The sequence below is a fragment of the Antedon bifida genome, chromosome 1, assembly GCF_963402885.1.
Source record: "Antedon bifida chromosome 1, ecAntBifi1.1, whole genome shotgun sequence".
NCBI lineage: Eukaryota > Metazoa > Echinodermata > Crinoidea > Comatulida > Antedonidae > Antedon > Antedon bifida.
The window spans coordinates 26,203,125-26,222,007 of NC_136226.1; the positions used below are offsets into that span (position 1 = coordinate 26,203,125).

The 18,883-nt window shown below is 32.2% G+C and overlaps 1 protein-coding gene and 1 long non-coding RNA gene across 4 annotated transcripts in view; both read left to right on the forward strand.

Moving 5' to 3' along the window:
• The window catches only part of LOC144846708 (uncharacterized), a 38,207-nt gene extending 29,582 nt beyond the window's left edge, over positions 1-8,625 (forward strand). For both annotated transcript variants that reach the window (XM_078703568.1, XM_078703567.1), the window contains exons 2-3: positions 2,813-2,932; positions 3,684-8,625. In XM_078703568.1, coding sequence (XP_078559694.1) covers positions 2,813-2,932; positions 3,684-3,928 — 365 coding nt within the window. In that variant the 3' untranslated portion in view covers positions 3,929-8,625. The remainder of the gene's footprint in view (positions 1-2,812; positions 2,933-3,683) is intronic.
• Positions 8,626-9,783: 1,158 nt separating this feature from the next.
• Positions 9,784-18,323, forward strand: LOC144852390 (uncharacterized). 2 transcript variants are annotated; one of them, XR_013614291.1, is made up of 6 exons: positions 9,855-9,909; positions 14,047-14,076; positions 15,254-15,330; positions 16,026-16,043; positions 17,485-17,511; positions 17,898-18,323. It is a non-coding gene; the product is annotated as an uncharacterized LOC144852390 (long non-coding RNA). The 2 variants fall into 2 exon arrangements; XR_013614295.1 differs by lacking the exon at positions 14,047-14,076 and having other exon boundaries at positions 9,784-9,936.
• Positions 18,324-18,883: the final 560 nt, after the last annotated feature.

Sequence of the window (18,883 nt, forward strand, 5' to 3'; positions counted from 1 at the left end):
ATTGCCACCAAAATCACTTCCATACATTATATGGATTGGAAGCTGAGATAAGAGCAAAAATCTGTATTTTTATGGTGGCCATTTTGAAAAACAAAATGGCGGCCATTGAGTGAATTACGAAAATGCTGTTTTTCGATTTCTTGACACTCACAACTACACTTTGTCACTAAAATCACGTTCATACACGATGTAGAAGTTGAGATGAGTACAAATCTGTATTTTATGGCGGCCATTTTGAAAAACAAGATGGCGGACATTCAGTAAACTTCAAAATGCTGTATTTGGATTCATTGACCCTCAAAACATATACTTTGCCACCAAAATCATATCCATACATGATGTGGAAGCTGATATATGAGCAAAAATATGTATTTTATGGCGGCCATTTTAAAAATCCAAAATGGCGGCTTTCCCCAGGCCAGATGAACTGGAACTTTTTTTTGGTGGATATATAGAACCTATATAACTCAAATCAGTTGAGAAACACTTGTTTCTAATTTTTTCCCAGATTGGCCCTTTTTAGACTTAAAATAGGGATACTATCAAGAAGAAACCAAATTATTAAGGTTACACACGACCGATGTATCTATTTTGTCTATGTTAAATCCTTCTTCTTAGACTATCGAAGGTATAAAGTTGTACAGTTAGGCCTATACCTCTTAAACATATTGGTGGTATAAAATCAGAGGGATGTCGGAATTATAACGGGATTTATTACAATGTTGTAAAGACTGATCACGTCACACGCGCGCACTTAACGTAGATATTCAGATACGAATACGAATCATTTTAGTGCAATTGAAGTTTAACAATCATAAAATACTGGACACATATAGCAAACTGAAGCAAAAAGTACAGATTACATACACAAACAATTAATGCAATTACTTATTCGATTAGGCAAAATTAATTAGGTATAGCAAAATTACAATATTTGGTTTATTATTTGGATTAGCTTAAGCACACAAATATGACGTAAGTAATGGGTAATGTGTACGTGTGAACACAGCTTACATCGTTATGCACGTTCACACTGTATGCACGGCGACACTGGTGTACCTAACTACACCTGACATGTTACATTAGCTACAGATTTCATTGTGTACTATTGTTATAAATGTCAAGATGATTTATTGACAATCTAAAAGTAGGAATAATTGACTATTAAATTAATTTGTTACTATTTTAATTTTCAATTAATTTGTACGCAAATCTTTAGTATTATTTATGACCGCATTGTTATATAAATGTTAGTAGAGTATCGTGATTTATTGGCAACTATTTAACTGTATGACATAAAATCATGTTTGAATACAGCCTATTGTAACCTTGATGAACATATTGAGTATGAACTTAAATATAAACACCATCATTGTTAACATGAGCAACAGATGGCTAGATTTGCACGCAATTACAGACAAAGACACAAACACATACTTTCATTGAATAACAGATGCTTGACGTATTAAATGCATTTATGTATTCATTTAAAACAAAATAATATGCATTTTTTAAAAATGTATTTAAATTGTGTGTCATATTTTAGTTTATTCATAACTTAGCACACTATCAAACCGACAAAGGCACAGACCCGTCTAACTTTCTTTTGTTTTTTTTACTAAATATATTTATTCATATCGTCGTTTTCGGCCTAGAACAGGCGCGCGGCCTTAATCTATTCTCTTCATATAATGATATATACAATAGTACACTACACTACTAGCGTCTACTACAACTCTTAGTACATTTATATTAATTTTCTCTTCATTTTCTTATTTTTATTCTTACAACATTACTCAATAATTAGGCCTACTTTTATCTGTATTTCAAATGATGCGCTTTATTTGTATTTTACCAAATGTTTACCTTTTAAACTCATTTTTATATTGTTATGTAATTTAATATAACAAACAAAAATAATTTCAAACCATGTACATAATTATTTTACTGTGTTTGACCATGAATAAATGAATATTGAATACTTGTAATTGTATCTATTCCTCGTTCTAAGAATCTTTCTCTACACGTGCCTATGTAATACTTTATTATTCTAAATCTATGTCTTACTCTTAAGAGCAATTATTTAAATATTAATATAAGAAGTTCTGGATTCTATTCTGAGAATTCCAACCCCTCCTCCTTCTCCCTCCTTATCTTTCCCATAGAGTTGACTGAAAACCTCTGTCCGTTCTATGCCTGTCTTCTTGTAACGTAATGAAAATATACATAGATATTATGGCAGCTGAGCGTTGATGTACGATCAAGTGGTATATGTTATTATCCATGATCACTTACTTAAAAACACCCGTCATGCAAGTTAGGGCCTAGATACGTCAATTTCGGTTTTAATACTGTAACACAATCGCATACATGACACCGTGTCAATTAAATTGAAATGAAATCTACGTTATCATTCAATCTTGACTTGATATTTGTATTCGAAATGTTCGTATTTTTGCAATTGTTTGCAATTATACATCGTTATGAATTAAATTTAAGATAAACATTTGCGATGACACTGTTTATAAAAATAGTTAAATTAACGCCCCCAACGGTTTATTATGATTTCATACCCATTCCTGCTGGAAGTCTGTTTGCCTTCCATCGAATATAAATGTTCAGATCTGTCTACACTATCAAAATTTGACTAAAAAAAGTGTGATGTGCCCAAATATGGTAGTGATATGACATTATCGTATCCATATAAAATGATCACATTTTTCACATAAATTTGATAGTGTATAGACAGAGCTTTAGTCATAATTATATCCATACCGGTATCCACATAATTAATTGTATTGTTCTATTTCAGACGAAGCTTTCTCGTGTTTTAATTGCAGTGAAGAATCAACAGAACTATGTCAAACTAAAGGTAACATCACAGCTTGTGGGAAAGGAACTAACACATGTTTTACACAAATTCGTTATCATGGTGAGACATGGCCTATTTAGTATTATTTGTTTGTAGATAGTAGACTAATATAACCAGAGATCTAAATAATTCCTCCATGATATAACTGATGAAAACGATGAATCGCAATGACGTCACTGACAATTCAATTGGTATAGATTGTAAACAAATCTCCATATACTATAGGTGTTTAAAAAGTTATCTACAGAACGTTTAGGCCTACAACTAAATACAATAGTAAGGTAACGTTTACACCCCTTATTACAATCTATGCAGTATGGGCAAATTTGAACATATTATTTATTATTGAATTTGTACAAAGATCTTTTGCTCGTCTTGTTAGTTAACATAGCAAAGGAACTAAACTATACTAGCTTAGGTAGTCAGCGATTCTTCGTTGTTTTCTGCGATAAGGTGGAGAAATATGGCTCTGACCATATGTAAAAAGTAGCGCCCTCAACGATTTATTACGATTCTACACCCAACAGAATTGTTCACCATTTCTCACTCACTGTTCTAGAGTTTCCCTATACCTGTAAATGTATATGTAAATACGGCAAATTTCTATTAGAATTTAAAACAAAATTAATATAATACTCACTTAGAAAAAAATCGTTTATGAATGGATGGACAGGCCTAATTCTAGAAAACAGTTGAAATTATATAAGTTCCTATGGATTTAAAAATCTGAAGCAATTTTATATGTTTTTGAAATGTATATTCTATGTATGTAATTTGCCAATCCGTATAATGTTACTTTTATAAATTGTAGGTGGTACGTACAAAGTTAAAAAGATAGTAAAAAGTTGTATTCTTCGACCGTCTTGTGAAGAGAAGATGGCGCAATCTACAAATGCAAAGTGCCAGCAAAAGGAGAACGATTTTGATTGTACGACGTGCTGTTATAAAGAACTATGTAATAAAGATGCTGGAACTTTGAAAATAACATCCAACCAGATTTTAACAACCAGTATGGTAGTATTTACAATAATTTTTCATTTTCATGTTTTGCGGTAAAAATAGGTCATTACTATTTGGCGGTATTTTCTTTGGTCAGACGACGCAATTTTTATAGGAAAATGATAAATCTATCAAAATAAACATTGATTGAAAGAAAGATTGCTATTATGCCTGAGCCTGAGAACTGTATCAGAAAGTCTGGAACTGTTCTTTTGCCTACCTTGTCGTGCCAGACCATGGAGTATGTGTATTCCCTCCACGGGCAGACGATCTAGTTTTGATAGAAACTGAGCGATTTAAAGAGGAATCTATTATGCTATTAGTTACAAAATATAAAGATTCTCGAGCAAATTAAGTCAGCATGGTAAGCCTACCTACGATTACTTTTCATTGTATTTTTATTGTATTTTCTGGCGGTTACTTGTTTTTTGCCAGACGATGTAAAGACTGTGTGAGTTTTTTCAAGGGAATACTATTGATCCCATAACATTCTCGAACAGTGACATGAATTAACAGTCAGTATGCATATATACGATGCTTTTGTTTCATTAGTAAAAAGGTTCATCTGGATCTCTGTATAGTATTCAAATATTATTTTCTTTTGGATTATCCAAATGGAATAAAACCGTAAAACTTACGTTTTTACTCTAGCTTTCGCTGGTTCAACGACAGCATAATCATGAGGGAGTCTATGTGACTATGAGATCTCGTAGTTGGTATAGCGCCATCTATGGAACGTTATGGTTTACCCAAATGGGATTGTCGGGGCCTCCTATTTAGTAAGTTATTATACAGGTTTGCTAGTTCTAATCCGCCGTCGTCTCTGTTCATAGTATTACCATGTTTTCTTATTTTTATGGATTCTTTTATTTTTCTATCTTTCCATGAAAAATGTTTACGTTCCAATTTGGTAAATGAGTGTGAGTAGTCATGTGATCGGTGATGGCTGAGTTATGAACAATTTCTGAGGCTGAATTTCTGTTAGAATACCTGTGCAATGTGAAGTGACATCTGCTTTGTGTTCTTTTATTCTTGTGGATAAGGTTCTCGTTGTATCTCCTATACAAACGTTTGTTGCAATTTACTTGGTATATATATACACACCAGATTTGTCATTTTTTATTTTGTCTTTAGGGTGAACTAAAAGATTTCTGAATTTGTTTTGTGGTGTAAAATTTATGTGACTTCATATTGCACGGGTATTAAGACTACTAAAACTGTATAACAACTTGCTAAAGAGGAGGCCCCGACATACCCATTTAGGTAAACCTGAACGTTCCATAGATGGCGCTATACCAACTACGAGATGTCATGGTAAAAATTCCAAGTTACATAGATTCACTCATGATTAAGCTGTGTCCATAAACCAGCGAAAGCTAGAGTAAAAACGTAAGTTTTACGGTTTTATTCCCTTTGGACCATCCAAAAGAAAATAATATTTTAATTTTCGTTTCATTTTAATGTTTTGTCGTTACGTATAAATAGTTTAAGATTTTGGCGGTATTTCCTTGGTCATACGATCTAATTTAGATAGATTTTATGAGCTTTGTTGATTACATTCATCTCCACGTTTTTGTCTATGTTTGGTTTGCGAATACTTGGCGTGTTTTCAACTATAATATAGTATTTTTCTTACAAACATTTTGAATGGCGCAGGCGCAACTTTCAAAAATGTAAATGAAATTTACTAACAATTTATATGCATGTATTATGATCTCCAGTATTAAATATCTAGGCCTAATGTTTAATATGTGCAAACATCAAAAGTGCTTACCATTTTGGCGGTATTTTGTGTTTGTTTTTTTTTTTTGCCACGAAGTAAAGACTGTGAGTTATAATAAAAACTAATATTGATTCCTTTTTTCTGAGATAGAACAAATTAAATTAGCCTCGATGCTACGGAGAAAAAATTCTCAAACATTTAGGCCTATAAAAAATGCATTTAATGTCGTAAAGAAAGCAATACATATATTTGAAGAGCACTCACATTCAATATAATGTTACCCGCCTTTTGCAAATCATCGAAAATCAGAAATAAATTTCATCTTAAAAACTCTGAACAATATTTTGTATCATTTCTGTCAATAATGCAATACTAATTATAGTCATTTTGAACTCGAAGGTACCTAGACAGTGTATATACTGAAACTGTAAGTTAAATACACTATCCCTACATTTTTTAGTCGCGTGGACGCGTCGGTCGGTCGGTCTGTCGGTCTGTCTGTCGGTCCGGTATCACTATGCATTTTAGCACGCGACTTATGGCTGTTGGCCTTGTTTCGATCTAATTTAAGGTCACAAACTATTTTAAAATAAATACTATGGACCTATTGCAATAATGTTTTCGTCTTCAAATGAGTAAAATGTGAAATTCTGTATAAGTTATAAAACATACTAGCATGCAACACGCACGGATTGATAGTAATGCTGGTTTTGCTTCTGTGACTTTGGCACGATAGAAGCAATTGTAAAGGAAAAAAATGGAAGAACTGTCAGAGTGTTGGCAAGAATACCGGGAGTTTCCCGATATATATTAACTGATTCTTCCAAAAAAAGAAAGAAAATTAGTTCAGCAACGAGACAACGCCGGCTAGGCATTGAGTCAGGGTACGATTTTGTTGTGTCATTGTTTTTTATATTTAAAAAAAAAATCATAATTAACTATAGAAGGTATCTTAAGACAAAGAGTGACCTCGTTTAATTTTTTTTAAATGATAATATACCAGTATATGTATTGTTTTTTTAAACGTCAACAATTACAGCGATAGTGTCTTTAAAGATATTATTGTACCCCAGACAAATTAATTAAACCAATTGTTTGTGAATGGGCCATTCACATGACAAACTTTGGTTGTAAAAAGATATTTTCCTATCTCATAAAACGTATTTAAAAGGAAAAAAGTCAATCGAAGTCAATGGGGTATTGGTTGAATTTTACTGTTTATTTATTTTCTTTTTATAAGCGAAGTAATCTTGGTTTATTTTTTTGGCAAACTTGAATAATTCTACAAACTACAAAGTTTGATTTTATTCATCTTTGTTTTCGGGAGAATATATCTTTGACATTTATTTTTAGGAGAAATCCAAACAATGTTACAATTTTCATAAACATTACCTATAAACATATTAAACAGCAGTACATATAAATGTGTAATGCATAAAGATCTTCGCATACAATATTTTGTAAAGGTATTTCGATTTCAGGTGACTTCAAAGCTTGGTTCTCACAACGTTGTAAGACTAGTGGGAACCAATCTTTAGAAAGCGTAAAAAATATTATACTGGAAAAATCTTATCACCGCCAAACACTAACATTATAGAGGGCGCTAAATAAAAACATAACGCATCGACTGTTTAAAGGTAATTAAACTCATATCAAAAACAAATACTTAGGAGGGCAGACAACGCAGTCATTTCTCGTACGGTATCAAGTATAGCAAAGTTAAACCATGGACCTATAAATGTAGGCCTCCTAGTGGTCCATGGTTAGGCATTAGCAGTATCGCGTCTGCTTACATCAACATGCCCATACCATAGTATCTAACTCCTAATATTAAAGTAACCCGCTAAATATCAACAGCCCACATGAAGATTGCTGTAAGAAGCGATACTGTAAGATTTTTAACGTCGGTATTTAGTTATTTAGCCCGGAATCTTAGTTTTACATTTACCGCTTTTGGCAGGTAGGAGCCATTACATAACCTACCGATAATAGGAATTTCCCGATATTTCGAGCCATATATTGGATAATCCCATTAATATCGCTCCGTAACATGTTCATAATCAATCCATCGATGTTTAATAACCGCCTATGGCATTCCTCTCTATACTCATGTTTACTATTATAGATGCCAGTATATTTAGGTTTTTTATAGCGCCCTCTATGGTTTGATGTATTATAGCGCCATCTATAGTTTCATAAACCTCCCGAATTGAGAGGTATGCATTACCTGGGTAAATAACTAAGCCCGAATGGGCCCAAATTAGGCTAATGGAGTCCGTTTTGATGACCTTATAAACCTTTGTGGAACCACCAATATTTTAAAAAGTGGGAATTGTAGCGAACCATTTCTAGGTGGTGTCATGTCTGTTTTATTTGTAAGTGCGCCGACAGAATTTAAAGATGTATTGTCTCCAAAACAAAAACATTAAAACTTTGAAGAAGCATTATCATAAATATTTAACATTACGGTGTAAACATATTTTTTAGACCAAATTCTTGGTGAAAGTGAATAGCTAACATGTGTAGTGTGTTAATTATGCTTTTTCAGCAGAACAATATTAATACAATACAGTTGTAATTTAAAGATATTTTCTACTTTTACTTGACATTTTGTACAACTATAATGTATTTTTGCTCTTATTATTAAGTAGGAAAAGATATAAACATGTATTATTTACATTCTATAATTTAACTTTAATGGTTTTGTGACGACCTATAAACAAATAAGAAGCTCGTTATTAGAGTAACGTAGGTAGTATAATTATTCTTATGTTAACTGTATAATGATGTATTACACAAGGTAACTAGGCCACTTATCAATTCAGAAGAATTATATTATTATATATAACATATGAAATAATAGATTACGTATAAATAAGAATGTTTTATCTATTTTCTGTTTTATAGGTCAGTAAAGACAATTGTATAAAACATATGTGATAAATAAGTAAAATTGTGAACTCTGATAACATAAGATGATAACGCAGAATCACACAATGTGATCTGCGCATTTTACCTCAAACGTACTTTTAAAAGTCGATATTTTGATTATTTCTTCTAAAAAACTCCATGTACTATAGTATAGGGATTTTTCCGATAATTGGCCTAATTTTGACTATTATTTGTTGGCATGCGCAGAATTACACAATGCGTTCTGCGCATGTTACTTCAAACGTATTTTCCAAAGTCGATATTTTGATAAATTTTTCAAAAGGTTTTTGTCTGAAAATCGTCAAAATTTCGACCATTATTTTTTGGCATGAGCAGAATCACACAATGTGTTCTGAGCATGTTACCTCAAGCATATTTTGAAAAGTCGATATTTTGGTCATTTTTTCAAAAAAAATTCCTGTACTATAATAGTACAGTGATTTTTACGAAATATCTGCCAAATTTCGGCATGCTCAGAATCTTATAATTTGTTCTGCGCATGTTAACTCGATACATTTATTAGTTATTTTGGCCATTTTTTGAAAAAAATATATGTACTATTATAGTACAGGGATTTTTTCAAAAAATTCCCAAATTTTGACCCTTTTATTTTTTGACAAAACTGCTTACTATGCGTCTATAGGATGATTATAATGCAATATATACGCATAGGCCTATATAGCAATATTATTGCATAATAATTGAATTTTGAAAAGTGCGTATTTTGGTCCTTTTTGGGATAAATCCCTGTACTATAGTACAGGGATTTTTTACAAAAATGCCTAAATTTTGACACTTTTATTTTTTGATAAAACTGCTTACTATGCGTCTATAAGATGATGGTAATGCAATATATACGCATTTATAGCAATATTATTGCATAATAATTGAATTTTGAAAAGTGCGTATTTTGACCCTTTTTGGAAAAAATCCCTGTACTCTAATAGTACAGGGATTTTTTCCAAAAATGCCCAAATGTTTACCTTTTTATTTTTTTACAAAACTGCTTACTATGCGTCTATAGGAGGATTATAATGCAATATATACGCATATAGGCCTATAGAAATATTATTGCATAATAATTGAATTTTGAAAAGTAAGTATTTTGGCCTTTTTTGGAAAAAAATCCCAGTACTATTAGTAGGGCCTACGCATCATTTTCATCATTTTCTTCATGTTATATATAATTTGATGGCAAAGGTTACAGTAGTTCAGAAACTATGATGATCGACATTTCAAAAGTACAGCTACATAAAGGCTTGGCATATTGTTTTCGGAAATTAGGTGTGTAGGCCTATAATAAGAAAAACCTCTTCTTTTCTGAAATATACATACAATTAAATACTGTTCCCTAAACAAACTAAGCTTCATTCCACTGAATTCGTTGGCTCGTCTTTGTCAAGAACACATGGTAAGTATCACCATTTTCTTAAGGCCCGTTTATAACGGACGATATTACTTCTCTTAGGCTTCAACTAATCATGGCGTAATCTGATTGACTTTTTTTTTAGTACATATTTTATTTAACATACATTTTAACATAATATTTTTCCCTTAGGATATGGTTTAGAAGTAATACACTTGTCTCAATCGGACCTCAATTCAATTCAATTCAAGAAACATTTATTGACCAAAAATATTATATCATAACAATGGCATATAATATATATAGTCGAGAGACTACAAAAGGCCCAATGGGCCTGTCGCTGTAGTCCTACTATAGAACAGGGATTTTCCCCAAATTTCCCAAATTTTGACCCTTTTAATTTTTGATAAAACAGCTTACTATGCGTCTATAAGATGACGGTAATGCAATATATACGCACTTATAGCAATATTATTGCATAATAATTGAATTTTTGAAAAGTGAGTATTTTGGCCCTTTTTGGAAAAAAATCTTAGTACTATTAGTACAGGGATTTTTTCAAAAAATGCCCAAATTTTGACCCCTTTATTTTTTGACAAAATTGCTTACTATGCGTCTATAGGATGATTATAATGCAATATATACATTAGGGTTGGTGAGTACCCTGCCAAAATACGCAAGAATTTTGCCAAAATACGCAAATTGAGGGCGCTATGCTTTGCCAAAATACGCAAATCATGCCAAAATACGCAAATTGAGGGCGCTATGCTTTGCCAAAATACGCAAATCATGCCAAAATACGCAAATTGAGGGCGCTATGCTTTGCCAAAATACGCAAATCATGCCAAAATACGCAAATTGAGGGTGCTATGCTTTGCCAAAATACGCAAATCATGCCATAATACGCAAATCTGCTTTGCCAAAATACACAAATCATGCCAAAATACGCAAATCTGCTTTGCCAAAATACGCAAATTGAGGGCGCTATGCTTTGCCAAAATACACAAATCATGCCAAAATACGCCAATCTGCTTTGCCAAAAATACGCAAATCTGCTTTGCCAAAATACATAAATCATGCCAAAATACGCAAATCTGCTTTGCCAAAATACGCAAATCTGCTTTGCCAAAATACCCAAATCATGCCAAAATACGCAAATCTGCTTTGCCAAAATACACAAATCTGCTTTGCCAAAATAAGCAAATCATGCCAAAATACGCAAATTGAGGGCGCTATGCTTTGCCAAAATACACAAATCATGCCAAAATACGCAAATCTGCTTTGCCAAAATACACAAATCATGCCAAAATACGCAAATTGAGGGCGCTATGCTTTGCCTAAATACACAAATCATGCCAAAATACGCAAATCTGATTTGCCAAAATATGCAAATCATGCCAAAATACGTAAATTGAGGGCGCTATGCTTTGCCAAAATACGCAAATTGAGGGCGCTATTCTTTGCCAAAATACGCAAATCTTAATTTGCGCCCTCAATTTACGTATTTTGGCAAAGCAGATTTGCGTATTTTGGCATGATGCTCACCAACCCCACTCAATTTATACGCATATATAGCAATATTATTGCATAATAATTATTGAATTTTGAAAAGTGCGTATTTTGGGCCTTTTTGTAAAAAATCCCTGTTCAAAAAATGCCCAAATCGTGACCCCTTTATTTTTTGACAAAACTGCTTACTATGCGTCTATAAGATTATGATAATGCAATATATACGCATATATTGCAATATTATTGCATAATAATTTAATTTTGTAAAGTTCGTATTTTGGCCATTTTTCGAAAAAAAATCTCTGTACTATAGTACAGGGATTTATTCGAAAATCGGACAAATTTCGACAATTATTTTTTAGTATGCGCAGAATCACACAATGTGATCTGCGTATGTTACCTCAAACGTATTTTTTAAAGTCGACATTTTTTGTCATTTTTATGAAAATAGACTAGGCCTATAGAATATATTTTCACTTCATACACGATATTACTAAACAATATTTAGTACAACGCTAGTATTTGAGAAATTCGATGTTACTAAGAATACTAAAGAAAATAATAAAAATTAAAAAGATTTATAACGATTCTTGTTTAGGCCTTGTATTGACAATGAAAACAAACAAATCCTGTGTAGAAAAACGTCTGTTTTAATATCAACCTAAACTCGTTTCCAAATTTGTAAATACATATTTTTGTAAATATTATGTTAAATTTAAATATATTTATTTCTTTTGTTAAAAGAATGTTATGATCATTTGAAGTTGGGTATATTTTCTACCAATCGCGCTCTGCGGGTAACCGAGTAATGTGTGCAGGCTCCACTTCCAGTAGCGAGTTTCGGTCGCACTAACATAGCTAGATACCACCTACAGTATTGCACTAATCATTTACATCCTTTAATTAATATGTTTAAAATTACATGGTTCTATTATTTTTCCACTATCGTTCTTACAATCTCTGAAATCTTTACCATAATATATTTTGTTAGCTTTCTGATTAAATATCTAATCTAGTAGAAAGTACAGTATCTGTTTTACATGGTCCATTGGACTATACGCAATATTATGTGATGATAACGATTACCAAAGAACTATGTAAAAAAGTAATAAAGGCTTGGCCGGCAATCATTAATATTATTCGGAAATTAGGTGTGTTTATTTTTTTTTCTAATGACTTCCTTCTGCAAAATATACACGACTTACATGATTTAATATTGGCATTAGAAAATGCTCAACAAACCACAGTGGATCATTAATTTCAAAGGAACAGTCTAATTACTAATAACAATCAACATAATACGTCATCATCTACATACACCATTATGTTTAATTGTGAGATAGGCGAACACAATTCAAACATGTGTGTGTGTAAACATTTAGCCGACTATTGGCGTACATTAAGTTACCATCATCTTATGTGTTACATGACCAGTTATAACACACCTGACAGTGACGTGTATCCTTACAGTGTAATGGATTAAGTTTGTATCACGTGTCGTTCAATAATTGTGCTATTACATGGTACAAGTTCTATAGAATGTTCTAGTAAATGATTCTATAGCACGTTCAGTCTTTTCTGATTCTGATAAAGTTATGCATCATGGTGTCCTCCGTCTATAACTTTTCTACCCTGTGGTCAAAATTCGAGAATCCTTTTTGAATTTCCATTGATTCGAAATTGATTACAGGTGGAAGCCGTTTACTTTAGACGATTAGTTGTGTTATCAAATAAGGAGTTACGAGTTACAAGCATTTGAAATTAATTGAATATAAATTGTACATATTTAAAATATTTTTCTATGAAATGTCGTTTTATAAACAAAACCTAATTTACAAATTTATATTTTTTCTAAAACCTTTTACTTATAAAATATCTGTATAATATCTAAATTATAATTATCATACTTTATATTTGATTTTTTACGTTAATATAATTTGTTTTTATGTTTGAGGACCCCTTCTGAAACAAGCTCTTGAGCTTAAAGGGTTATCCTCTGCTATTCCACATATTGTAACTTATTTTTCTTGTATTATTGTTGTACAAATTGTTTGATCTGTCTGCTTTTTTATATGGATGGCAATAAATATTACAATTACAAAAAAAGCACGTAAACGTTAACTTTAACGCTATTTCCAAAATGCAACGTACAATCTCAAAACAAATTGATCTGCGCGTGTGCAAGCATTACGGAAAACAATATGATTGCAATATGATTAAGAAAACTTTTCAATTTCAATTTATGTTTTTAATTAAGTGAAATAAAAAAAGACTGAACTACGCTAATATGCAAATGAGTAGAATGTTGACGTCATCCGTTAAAGTTAACGTTTACGTGCTCGTGCGAAAACTCCCTATGATCTTAAGTATCCGTTTTTGTTCGAAATTTGAATATTTTTGACTTATCACAAGCTTCGCATCATTTTCTTCATGTTATTATAATACGTAGGCTATAATTTGATGGCAAAGGTTACAGTATTTCAGAAACTATGATGACATTTCAAAAGTACAGCTACATAAAGGCTTGGCAAATTGTTTTCAGAAATTAGGTGTGTAGGCCTATAATAAAAAAAACCTCTTCCTTTCTGAAATATACATACAATTAAATACTGTTTCCTAAACAAACTAAGCTTCATTCCACTTAATTCGTTGGCTCGTCTTTGTCAAGAACACACGGTAAGTATACCATTTTCTTAAGGCCCGTTTATAACGGACGATATTACTTCTCTTAGGCTTCTACTAATCATGGCGTAATCTGATTGACTTTTTTTTAGTACATATTTTATTTAACATACATTTTAACATAATATTTTCCCCTTAGGATATGGGTTAGAAGTAATAAACTTGTCTCAATCAAACCTCAATTCAATTCAAGAAACATTTATTGACCAAAAATATTATATCATAAAAACAATGGCATATAATATATATAGTCGAGAGACTACAAAAGGCCCAATGGGCCTGTCACTGTAGTCCCTCTTTACATTATACAAATAATAATACAACACCTTAATTAGCCGTTACGTACATTATATAAAAAAGAAAAAAATACTACAGTATCTTAATTAATTAGGTTACCATCTGAGGTATACATTAATAAAAGATATTTTTTTAATGGACCTTTTTAAACTTTTGCCATGCTTATACACCATGTTTGGAATTTTATTACAGGAATAATTCCAAAGTTTAGGTCTTGAGAAAGGTACATTCATTGCATATTTGAGTCTAAGTTTGTGATAATTTTTTTCATGCTTACTAAAAATGTTTAGAACATATTGTGGTAACACACCACGCCTAACATTATCCATGAAGCCTATAATAATAGTTTATGGATGTCGTGAATATTAAGTATTTTTTTTAACAGAGGTTCAGACGGCACTCTCATGTTTGAATGAGTTATTATTCTGGCAGCTCTTTTCTGGAGCTTCCATGTGTTTCATATCAGATTGCCATATTGGAGATGGGGTAATATTAAGGTGTTATATAAGTTGGTTAAAATATGAGATGGAAAAAAATCTCTAACTTTCACTAGTATTCCAGTAGCCCTGGCTACTTTTTTAATATGTTGCCTCCAGCAGAGGTTTTCATTGATCATGACACCTAAAAACGTAACATTTTCTTTTTGTTCTAGTATAATATTGTTCATTTTTATACACACTTTGTTTGGGTTTACACATTTTTGTGGAGCTCTAAATACATAGTTAATTTGTAAACGGTTACATTAGAAAATCAGCGCCCTCGACGGTTTATTATTAATTTATACCCACTCGACTGTACAGTAGTTACTGTTCATCGTTATTTGATATTATTTTCTTGTTCATACACAAATAATACTTTGTTTTGTTTATTTTAGAAACATGAAGATTACAATTGCTGTTCTCCTTGTTGCCGCTATGGTCCTAATTCATGTAGATGCGGATATCGACACGAGTACGTTGTCAGATTTGCCACTAGTCTTAGGCCGTGTTTCTCCCCAGCCATAACAAAGTGATTGGCTAATTTTTTAACCAATCAGATATTAATTAAAAAAAGTGCACATGATCAAACATTACTGAATAACCAAGTGACCAATCACAACGCAACAATTTCTCCTTCAGGTCAAAGGTTAACATATTTATCCGATAATAATTATCTGATTTGAATGAAATAATTATCAGTTAATTTTTCTCGAGCGGAATCGGTTAAACCTCGTTTTTTCACAAGAATGTTAATTATCGGTTGATTATATCGGTTAATTATCAGTTAATTTGTATTGGTTAATTATAGGTTAATATTTGGCTGCGGAAACACGGCCCTATCTATAGCTATTGGTATTTTTTTAACGTTTTTAGTGTTCATCATAGTGTCCATATCGCGGTTTAAAGCATTTGTGTACATCATGTATTATACAGATATTGCATAGAGGTGTAATATTATAACATTTAACATTTTTGGATCATCAGCTAGTTAGCCTACGTGTTGCCATTTTGAAAAATTACATTCTCGTATTTACATAAAATATGTAATATAATACAAAAAAGCCTATACATAAATGTTTCTGAAACGTCAATTTAGAAGACGAACAAAGATGAGAAATAGTTTACAATCAAAATAATTTAACTTTCTTTTTCTTTTTTTTTTTACAGTTTTCGGATTCGGAGAAGGTACAGTAAAGCCAGGAAATCAGATATTATACATTAATAGTAATAATCAGTAATGAGTACAGTAATACATTACTGAATGACTGTATGAAAATTCTAAATTCATATAAAACTTTTTATAATCTGTTGCCATTAAATTCTTTAAATAAAAGTAAATCCTGCGTTTAGCAGATATTTATATTCCGTACAGAAATATATTCTCCCGTCACGCTTTATTGCTAGGCCAAGTTTAAATCAATTATTGCATGATGCGAGGATTGTAAACTACATAGTCCACGGGAGGTATTTTGTTATTCAATGCTGAGAAGCGCTTCCGTACTAAATTGTTCGACACGGATTGCATCTTCTTCCTCGAGTAGCTCGATCCGCCGCTTAAAAAAAGAAAAAGACTGCATATTAAGGTTTAACGCGCAATGCGCGTGGAAAAAACTGCGCACTCATGGTAATTTTTTAAACGCTTAAAATTGCCTGAAACGTACTGTAATTTCATCGAAAATAAATTTTGACAATTTTAAGCGCGCGTACGCATGCATTATATGCGCTACGCACGTAATTGTATTGCCATATGATGAAATATGACCTGAAATTTATGAGTACCAAATTTTATTTAATTGTGATTCATGCTTGTGAATTTATGATTACAAACGTGATTTCGTTAAATCGTGCGTAGACCGCGTAATTTTTTATTGCGCACCGTAAAAATATAACCACATCGATTTCTTGCCATTACCGACCGACTGACCAACCGACCGACATAGTGTACTGTAGAGTCGCGTTGCACGTGACTAAAAATACTGATATCATACAATTGAGAAACCTATTCAAAACGCAGTCGGTAATGGGTACTGGGTGCAATTTCACGAGTACGGAAAATATGCGCACGTGGACCTGTTGCTATTAATATACAGAAGTTTTGTCGGGTAGCTAGAATAAAAAAAACCGGTCCGATGTAATGGCTATAGTTTGCGGTGCAAAAACAAACTTGTTTAGGCCTATATATGCGGTGTGACGTCACAACGATAGAGGGTGCTGCATGGTTGCTAGCCAACCAAAAAATGCGTTCAACGCTACTATGTTGATAAACTGTATATATCTTCATTTCTATCAAATTAAGTATCTTAGCTTGATTTTTTAAAACTTAAACTGTAGTTATAAATAGATTATTAAAAACAAATATTTAGTGATCTTTTGAAAGTTTAGTTTGTTTTTATTGAAAATTATTAAGTTTTAAAATGACTACTTCAATAAGCCTATTCCAAACCATTGGTGACCTGAGTGTCAGATCACTCAGGCAGGTTGAACGCATTTTTTGGTTGGCTAGCAACCACGCAGCGCCACCTACCGTCGTGACGTCAGCACCGCAGAACTCTATACTATGAAAATGTATACGAAATATGTTACAGTAAAAGTAATGTAAAATTGTATGTGCTTTATTTTTTTATAGACTTCGAAGAATCATCTGGAGATAAAGGTAAGAACGACGGGTAGTATCCAATTATTATGGGTAGTATCCAATTATTATGAGGACATTCTTGATTGTAATGTTCATATTTACCTTGACAGACTGAATCGAGCTCATTACAAAACCTTTAATACAGAATTGTTTAATTTCTCCTTTTATTTATTAGATTTATCTCACTCTCTTTCCCTGTCTTTTTTCATATATCGTCTGTGACATAATAATTTTAATAATTACAAATAATTATATTTGTAACGTACTACAGTATTTGTGTGTTATATTTTACGTGAGTGATTTCATATATTGGCGATAATGGTTTAACACACCTTTACTCCACACCCGTCTATTATAATTCCATGATATATCATTGATAACGTCTTAATAATGTTTATGTTTAGCAACACCGGATTGTGACACCTGCAATTCAGAAGTTGATTGTCCTGGTACATTTACATGTGTTAATGGTTGCTGTCAATAGCAATACATCATAACATTCACTTCACATGAGTGAACTACCGATACAAGGCACTTAATAATTAGTATTCGTCTATAATATTATGGTATTATTTTAGTGTTAACTTCTCGAAGTATGCGTTCAATAATATTCACCAATTGAAAACAGAGTCTGCAGCTGTCACTAGATATATATTAACCGACTATCGCAAGTCAATGAGATACAAGTCTAAATGTATATTTTTTCATGTTATCACTGTCACTAATAGATTCGTATCGGAAGGTATAACGTGAACATATCGTAAATTATAAAGGTTTATGCTTTTGTTGTGTGTTCACTCATTGTTGAAAAATAAATTAAAAAATATACAGACTGCGTGCGTGTCTCATTTTAGTTGGACCTATACACCTCTATGATTTAAAATAATGTGATTTACTCTTTCACTCTGATCATTACATATCTGAAATATGGTTAAATATATATTTAATATATGACATAAGGTTATATATATATATATTGTATCGCAAATAGCTTAATTTCGCGAGGAACGTCATTGCACAATGCGTAATAGGAGGGGTTTGGGAGCAAACGTCACGACGCGTACGTACAAACAACAAATCACGTGTCGTGTTTGCTCCCAAACCCTTCTCACCATGCGTCGCATACGCTATTTCCGATAAATCTGATTGATTTTTCTACCCCCCGCCCCCCCTTTCTCCCCCTTCTGCACATTGACTTTGGACAAGCATGGAAAAAATACTTTGCCACCTGATTTAATCTATTGATTCATGTCCTAGCATCCAGCTTAATAAACGTATCGATAAAAGAATTATATCTGGTGGTCCGTTTTGCTCTCGTTCCTCGTGCTTATTTCCATTCTAAATATATTTAAAATTTATGACGCTAATTCTCTTCAATTATATGTTCCTA